At 45.7% G+C, this 8368-nt stretch overlaps 1 protein-coding gene across 1 annotated transcript; it reads right to left on the bottom strand.

Moving 5' to 3' along the window:
* Window positions 1–193: 193 nt before the first annotated feature.
* LOC107040698 (claspin) lies at window positions 194–6698 on the bottom strand. Its single transcript, XM_015260895.2, has 4 exons — window positions 6559–6698; window positions 5668–6026; window positions 1265–4365; window positions 194–803 (listed from the first exon to the last, which is right to left on the bottom strand). Exons 1-4 carry the CDS (start codon window positions 6617–6619, stop codon window positions 353–355), a joined length of 3972 nt encoding a protein of 1323 aa, XP_015116381.2. The 5' UTR covers window positions 6620–6698; the 3' UTR covers window positions 194–352.
* Between the last annotated feature and the right edge of the window lie 1670 nt (window positions 6699–8368).

The following is an 8368-nucleotide window of genomic DNA, read 5'->3' as shown; positions in this document are numbered from 1 at the left end:
AAATGATGGAATAATCCATTCAGTTATGTATCTATCTTTGGATTCATCATCTACACACTCAACTCAATCGGAATGTTCTGTTAAAGCTTGAGAGATGTGTCTATTTTCGTGGCAATTCGTGGTAATTCTTTAATGGAATAATCCATTAATCCACTGATCGAAAAAGGAATTAAATTCATAAAAACCCACACAATGTTTTTAAAATAATTTTTAATGCAAATACTTCGTCAAATTCAATATACACCGAGCATTAAAAAATACTATTTACAATCAGAGCCCCAATTTACATATGAACCAGTTACATATTACAGTTATTAGAATCCCCTAAATTTCCAATTGAATACTTTTCCATCTAGAATAATTTCTTCGCAGACGAGCGTTCCACCACGACCTTCGCCTTCTTCGTAGCCTTCGGAGTGATCCCAGCACTGGGTTTCCTCTTCCTCACAGCATTCCCCTTCCCCCTCCCCTCATCGCCCTCACCATCGCCTTCCTCACTGGCCCCAGCCACCGAAGGGCTCAAATGTGTAAAAACAAAATTCGCCCCTTTCTTGGGCGCCAGTCCAACGACATCAGTCTGCCTCGTCATCACCGCTAGTTTCGCGAGCACCTCGTCCCCCCTCGCCAAGAATGACCCCCTCTTCGCGGCAGTATTGACAATCCTCGAGGTTTTCAAGCTGCACTGCATCAGCTCTGAAACAGACCTCGGCACAATACTCTTCTTCACGAGCTCTGTGGCACTCGATGCCTCCAGGACACTCGTGTTATTCCTCCTCAATGCCTTCAGACCCAATGAGAACAGCTGCCCCCCCCCCCCCCCCCCCCCCCCCCCCCCCCCCCCCCCCCCCCCCCCCCCCCCCCCCCCCCCCCCCCCCCCCCCCCCCCCCCCCCCCCCCCCCCCCCCCCCCCCCCCCCCCCCCCCCCCCCCCCCCCCCCCCCCCCCCCCCCCCCCCCCCCCCCCCCCCCCCCCCCCCCCCCCCCCCCCCCCCCCCCCCCCCCCCCCCCCCCCCCCCCCCCCCCCCCCCCCCCCCCCCCCCCCCCCCCCCCCCCCCCCCCCCCCCCCCCCCCCCCCCCCCCCCCCCCCCCCCCCCCCCCCCCCCCCCCCCCCCCCCCCCCCCCCCCCCCCCCCCCCCCCCCCCCCCCCCCCCCCCCCCCCCCCCCCCCCCCCCCCCCCCCCCCCCCCCCCCCCCCCCCCCCCCCCCCCCCCCCCCCCCCCCCCCCCCCCCCCCCCCCCCCCCCCCCCCCCCCCCCCCCCCNCCTCCACTCCAGTTCGCTCTCCCCCTCGTGGTTCTCCTCCTCCCCTAGGTCCTCCTCGTTCGTCGGTCCATCCTCCAGTCCAATTTTATCAATGTTCCTCCACCTGAACTTCCTCTCACGCCCCTGGCCGTCCTCGTGCAGATCCCCATCATCAAACAACATCTCCTTCAACATCCTCACGTCCCTGTTGTCCTCATCCAACAGCTGCCTGGCATGCACCTTCCCAATTTGATCCCTCATGAGGGCCTCGTCGATCTCCTCAGCGTCAGCCTCCTCCAGCTCGTACTTGTCCAGGTCCCTCTCATCCTCGTCCTCAGAGCCCCACTCACTCTCACTCAGCTCTGCCTCCTCCTCCAAATAATTAGCAGCGACTTTCTTGATGTCCTTCTTGGGAACCACCGCCACTTCATTCTCCTCTGAGTCGTAGTCCACGAATTTCTCCTCCTCAGGGTCGTCTTCTGGCTCAGATTCACCAGACGAATATTCCTCCTTGCCCGCGTCATAGTCCTCGTTCTCGTCGTCAGACAGCACCAGTTTCTTCACTCGTTTCTTTCTCCTGTCATCGGGGGGTTTACTCTCCTCGTCTTCGGAGGACGAGGCGATGTCCAGGGGTTTCCCAGGGGCTTCCTCTCCCTCGGAGGTCTTAGACTCCTCGATTTTCTCTGGCTCGTCGTCAAATGTCAGTCTGAAATCGTCGTCAACCTCTTGGGGATCGTTTTCTGGGGCTTCAGGCTGGGTTGCAAAAGCCCCTGAGCACAGCCCCATCAGCTGACTCTCTGTCACCCTCTGGGACGACGAAGAGTCCACTAGTCCCTTCAAATTTGGTCTACTGCTCTGGGTGCTGACCTCGGCATCTGGGAATTTTCCAGAGCACAGGTCGAAGAGATCTGTGTCTTTCACTGGACTGTTATCCTCCTCGAATAATTTATTCCTCACAGCCTCCAGTTCTCCAGAGGTTGATGGCTTCGGACTGCCCCTCGGGATGAAGGGGGAAAAATCTGATATCTGGGTGTTTGAGAGCAGGTTCTTCGAGGCTGAGGCTGACTGCGAGGTCAGCTGGCTGAACTCTGACAAGGGAGAGCCCAAGGAGAAAGGTTTACTCGTTGATGGGGTTTTGCAGGGCTGGCTCGCTGGGATCGAGTCGATCTCATCGTCCTCAGCGAAAATATCGACGTCTGTGTTCGTTCTTTCGAATGGCCTTATGGCAGGTGTGGCGTCAGTATTTTCGTCGTCGGAATCGTCTTCTAGCTGGATTATTCTGCTGAACTTCTTGGATTTGTTCAAGTCTTCTTCCTCTTCTTCATCTTTTTCATCCTCTTTCTCCTCTTCATCTTTCTCCTCCTCATCCTCCTCTTCTTCTTCCTCCTCCTCCTCTTCATTTTTATCATCCTCTTCCTCATCATCTTCCTCCTCATCTCCACTGACTTCAGCCTCATCATCCCCAAAAGCACTAGCCTTCCTCTTCTTATCCTCAATCACAATGTCGTCCTCCTCAGGCTCGCTCTCCCCTTCTTCCTCCTCCTCCTCCTCCTCCTCATCATCAACAGTCATCACCTCCTCAATCTCATCATCCTCCCCCTCCCCCTCAGCCTCCCTCTCCCTCTGCTTCCACTCCTCATGCCTCTTCACCGCCATCCTCTTCTCCAACTCCTCCTTCAACCTCAGCAACTTAACCCCAGGCTTATTCAAATCACTGTCCTCACCCTTATCCCCTCTCACTTTATACAACAAAGTGTCCTTGACGATTTTCAACCCATCAGGGGTGATCTCTGTATTCAGAATCGTCACCTCAGTGTCTTTATCATCACTCTTAGACACTGCTGAGTGCTTCGTGATAAATCTGTCGACTAGACTCTCCACAGCTGCTTTATCAGGCCTCGAGGTATTCGTCAAATCAATCATCATCCCTGGGTTCCCGCTGAGTTTGGGCTTGGACGTTGTTCCCTTCAGCAGAACAGCTTTCTTGGGGTTCTGGGGGGCTGGATGTGTAGCTGAAGAGGCTGTCGTCGTCTGAGGAGTGACAAAATCATTCCTCTCTTCCTTGGGATCGTCCTCTGGGAGGGGCAGCCCCAGAACGTGACTATCTGGCTCATCATCTTCATCGTCTTTACCTGCTGTTGGTTCACCAACACCTTCAGACCTGTTCAGAGGACAATTCCTGGCGTTAAGTTTCATAAACTCCTTGTTGGGGACCATTGGAGTCTCTGAGATGGCGCAATCGTCTGGTTTTCCATCTTCTTCATCACAAGTTTTATCTTTTAGAGGCTCTGGGGACTCTCCAACTGTCTCCGGCACCTCTTCTGGAGCATCTGGAGGCCCAGGGATGTCCTCTGGAGGTGATTCTTGAGGGATTGTGGAGCCAACCCCAGAATCCAAACTCAGTAAGTCGTTGTCTGAAGGTGTGCCTGCACCTTCTTCAAAACCGTCGAACAATTTCCTGGGGATGCTGGCCTCCTTCAGCCCTCGTTTGAACTCCTTCTGGGGGGGATTGCCCTTGTCTGCTCTCTCCTCCAGGGTACCTCCTGGAGGCGCTGGGGAGGCGCCATCCATGAATAATTTTCTGGGAACTCCGAATTCCAGAGAGCCATTGTGGATTATCTGCTGTCTGTTGTGGACGTCCACCTTCTGCAGCTTCTGGGTGTCCTCTATCGATATTTGCTCGGACTCTGGGGGCGCGGGGACGACCTGGTGGGGCTCCTCGGGGTCTTCCTCGGAGTCTGATGACTTGTAGAATATCTCGGCCTCTTTTTCCTTCTCTTCGAGCACTTGGTTCACGATTGACGCTGAGTTTTTTAGTCTGCTCGCTGTTGTGGTGGCTTTTGGCAGGGAGGAGGAGACTTTCCGGCGGCTCAGGAAGTCCTCCAGGGTTCGCTGCTTCGGAATGTGGTACGGGAGGGAGATCGAGGACTCGCGGATTAGGCGCTGGGTTTCACTGCGGATCTTGCTCAGGGCCTCGTCTTTTGCTGCTCGCTTCGACTGATTTTTCTTTGGTTTCGTCGATTTTTTTGGGTCTTCGGGGCTGTGGGGGGTTTGCTCTTCGGGGAAATCGGGGCGGGGGGCCTCCTCCTCGGATTCAGAGTCGATTAGGCTCGATATTTTGGTTGATTTCTGAAATTTAAAGGGGGTGAGGGGTTAGAGAGGATTTTAAAACGGTAATTCGATGCAGATCAATTCTTTTCATTGAATTTTCATCGAATATCTCAAATAGAACTTTTCTCATTTCTAAATTTTAAATACTACTTTAGTTATTAGAAATATTTCAAATACTATTCAAACTGATCCTAATGAAAATAAAGCTACAAAAGTAGGATTCTACGAAAATTTAATGAATTTTGTATTTTGGTTGACTTCTGAAATTTTAAGGGAGTGAGGGGTTAGAGAGGATTTTAAAACGGAAATTCGATGCAGATCAATTCTTTTCATTGAATTTTCATCGAATACCTCAAATAGAACTTTTCTCATTTCTAAATTTTAAATACTACTTTAGTTATTACAAATATTTCAAATACTATTCCAACTGACCCTAATGAAAATAAAGCTACAGAAGTAGGATTCTACGAAAATTTAATGAATTTTGTATTTTGGTTGACTTCTGAAATTTAAAGGGGGTGAGGGGTTAGAGAGGATTTTTAAAATATGTGGACGTTATTTTATGGAAATTTGATGCAGATGAATTCATTCAAGTGAATTTGCATGGAATATTTCGAATAGAACTTTCGTCATTTCTAATGATTTAGTACTACTTTAGTTACTATAAATATTTCAAATAGCAATTCAACTAATCCTAATAAAAATATGATTTCAATAAGTGATTATAATGGAATATCGGTTGAAATATAATATACATGTGGAAAAAAAATTAACAATTACACTTTTTCTTCATACATTTCAAGCAAGTGAAATATAATTGTTTCAGGGAATTTTCATCAAGTATTCCAACTATTTCTCTTAATCCATCTGAATAGTATTCAATTTTCAATATTTGATAAATAGAAAATAATTCAATAGCGAAGTGATGAAATGGTTGAAGTAGATTTCGACTAGTGTCCAGTTTTTAATGAATATCTCGGAATCTAAGAGAGATAGCAAAATTTTTGTCAATACCTTTTTTGTAGCCCTCGATTCGCTCTACAAAAAAGGTCATTACAGAAATTTCATCATCTGCCTTAGATTCGGAGATATTCCTCAAAAACCACCTGAGGCCTAAACTCCAATCATTTTATCGTTTCACGACTGAATTTTTATTTCTAATTTTTTAAATATTCCCTCATTCATTACAAATCGTCTCAATAACAGTTGAAATCATGTTCCACACAATTCTACTGGAAATAAATTTACAGAATAGGTTTTTATGGAAATTCCTTCACCAAAAATTCTTCTTTGAACCCAAAATTCACTGAATCATCTTACTTGTTTTAATTCTGCTGTCACTGGAGTTGAATCATTCTCCTGATCATCATGATCTGAATCAGAATCACTCTGGACAGTGACCCTGGAGAATCCACTCTTCATCCTTTTGACCCTGTCCAACGTGTCGTCTTCACTCTCATCATCAGCTTTGTCATGATTCCCCTTTTTTTCAGAAGTCTCATCCTCAGAGTCGCTGTCAAAAATCGCTCGCGATCTTTTTCCATTCCTGGGCTTGTCAGCCATGACCTCTTCGCTTTCCTCCTCCTCACTCCCACCAACGGGAGGTGATTCTTCAGGGTCAACTGTTGGAATTTCACTGGCTGAACCTGGGGGATTGTCTTTTTCCTCAATCAGAGAATCTGAAACGACATCTCATTGGCTTCAAAATACAGAATACAATAGGGGAAGGTGGGTGGGGTAAAATGGACGTTTGCCTATAAAAAAAATTAATTTCAAAAATTAAAAATTAGAAATTTTAAATTTATAAATTTCTAATGAAGAAATTAAAATTAAGAAAAATTGAGAAAAAAAATTATAAATTTCTAATTTTTAAAATTATTATTTTTCATTTAATTAAATTTTAAACTTAAGTTTGCCTTCAAATAAATTTAAATTTAATTTATTTGTTTGTTTAAAACTCAGAAACAGATTTATCAATTGAGATCAGTTTAGGCTCATCACAAAGGGGAAGAATTGTTCTTTTCATTGAAAAAAAAAATACTCCATTTGATAAACAATTGAACCCGTCATTAACGTTTCAAAAAAAGTTAAAAGTGTTCATTTTGCCCCAGCCGGCCCTATTTTTCTGATCTTGGTGGGTCAGGATCCACTTATTGTCACTTGGAGAACATCGTCTTGTACCCAGGAATGAGGAAATGTCAATGTTCTCACCTGATTTTTCCCCAGAATCGAGTGCTGGGGCTTCCGGAGTGACATCCGAGACCTCCTCCATCGTGAAATAATAAAAAAAAAGATAAGTTGAGTAAATAAAATCAAGGGAATTAGGACGAACTAGCCTCCACGAAGACAAACATTCCAATGTTCCCAGTCAGCTGAGAAATCCCGCCAAAACTTGCTCCGAAATTCGATGCAGATGTCACTAATATATTTGTGAGAGGGCGTATGTGCACGCTCTGATAAAATATCGACTGCTGTTGTTGCAGAGTTCAGAGGATGATAAATTTGAAAGTTCAGCGATTAAAATGGAAATGCGAATGCAAAAGTGTTGAGCGGAATAAATACTAGTCAAAATAATCAAGTTAAATTGAATATCATGAATAATATTACCTATTTTATTTCACTAATCAGCTATTTAATTGCATTGAAAATAAAATAGAATGAGTCATTTTGAGAGATTAATCAAATGTTTTTATCTATTTCGAAATATGCAGTGCATATATTCCAGCGAATTTTCAAATACAATTCTAGATAATTGATGACGACGCGCGGTAAATAAAAATAATCACCTCAAGTAAATTAATTTCATGGATATGAAATGAAAAAAAATGGAAAGCAATGGCTTTATGAAACTGTCATCGAAAATTCCAAAAATATAAAAACCCCTTCAATATCTCCCAGAACTCGATGACTCCTGAAATCCCAATCAGTTATAAATATTTCACCTAATCATCCCCTTCCCAAATCCACACTCCCAATTTATCGAACGAATACCCCACGGCTCAGGGCGTATCTCATCTAATTATAACTCATTCTGTTAGAGAGCCTCAGGGGCCTTGTAAGGCTTGGCCCCAGCTGGGGAGCGATTCATGTCTCCACGAGAGTATCACCGATCCCCGATGTGTCTCCCCCCTCCCCCGCTCTCCCCTCACCTCCGCCGCATTCACGTCTCTATTTTTACTATTTCTTAATTCGTCTCCCGCCAACTTCCTCTCCGTACTCTCGCATTATTCCCCACTTGACTCGAGCATTTGGTCTTGTCGTAAACTTGGACATATGGCAGGCACTTGCGCTGGAAATCTGCGTGGGGTCATTTTTTTTTTTCCCACGAGTCGAGCCGATTTTTTCGTTCCAGGGACGAAGAAGTGAGCGGGACCGCACCGATAGAAAGAATTATTCAGTAGCGAAACGGTAAACCGGGTTAAGTCGTTTTTTACTATTGGCTAGTTTTTGACGAATATCTCGGAATCTAAAAGAGATAGAAAGATTTTTGTCATGAGCTTTTTTGTAGAGCTAATAGAGCGTTATAAAAAAAGTCATGAGAAAAATTTTGCTATCTCTCTTAGATTCCGAGATATTCAGCAAAAACTGGCTAATAGTCAAAATCGACTTAACTCGGTTTACCGCTTCACTACTGTATTCGTTCTCACCAAATGTTCATTCGTTAAAAGTTAAAAAATGCATATTTATGAATAAATAAATCATTCAATTAGTGTGAGGGATGACGAGGGGGCTTTACCCTCCGCAAATCACTGGCTTCAACATTCTCTTAATATACAATAAGTTTTATTATAATTATTATTTATAAGGATATGATAAGAAGAACGAGATTACGCTGGACAACAATATGAGCCAGCGAATGACAGATGTTGGATGTTCCATGCGCTTTCTCCATACTTTTATCTTTGGTGGTTTATTTATTCTTATAATTATATGAATGCTAATCATTGAGATTCTTTCGTGTTGTGACTGATTGAACGGGCACTGGAGATTATTCATATCGGCGGGTTGGGCGGGTGGGGGA

This window comes from Diachasma alloeum, unplaced genomic scaffold (assembly GCF_001412515.2).
Source record: "Diachasma alloeum isolate Michigan unplaced genomic scaffold, Dall2.0 Dall_scaffold_00340, whole genome shotgun sequence".
In the NCBI taxonomy this organism is placed as follows: Eukaryota; Metazoa; Arthropoda; class Insecta; order Hymenoptera; family Braconidae; genus Diachasma; species Diachasma alloeum.
Note: the sequence above shows the minus strand (reverse complement) of the source record. Positions and strands in the feature narration are given on the sequence as shown.

What these genes read in the sequence shown, in the direction of transcription:
- LOC107040698 (XM_015260895.2), bottom strand. Translation starts at nt 6,619, where the DNA reads ATGGAGGAGGTCTCGGATGTCACTCCGGAAGCCCCAGCACTCGATTCT. An exon ending in CGATTCTGGGGAAAAATCAG is followed by an intron (nt 6,027 to 6,558) that starts GTGAGAACATTG and finishes ATGTCGTTTCAG; the next exon opens with ATTCTCTGATTGAGGAAAAA. An exon ending in TGACAGCAGAATTAAAACAA is followed by an intron (nt 4,366 to 5,667) that starts GTAAGATGATTC and finishes TTTAAATTTCAG; the next exon opens with AAATCAACCAAAATATCGAG.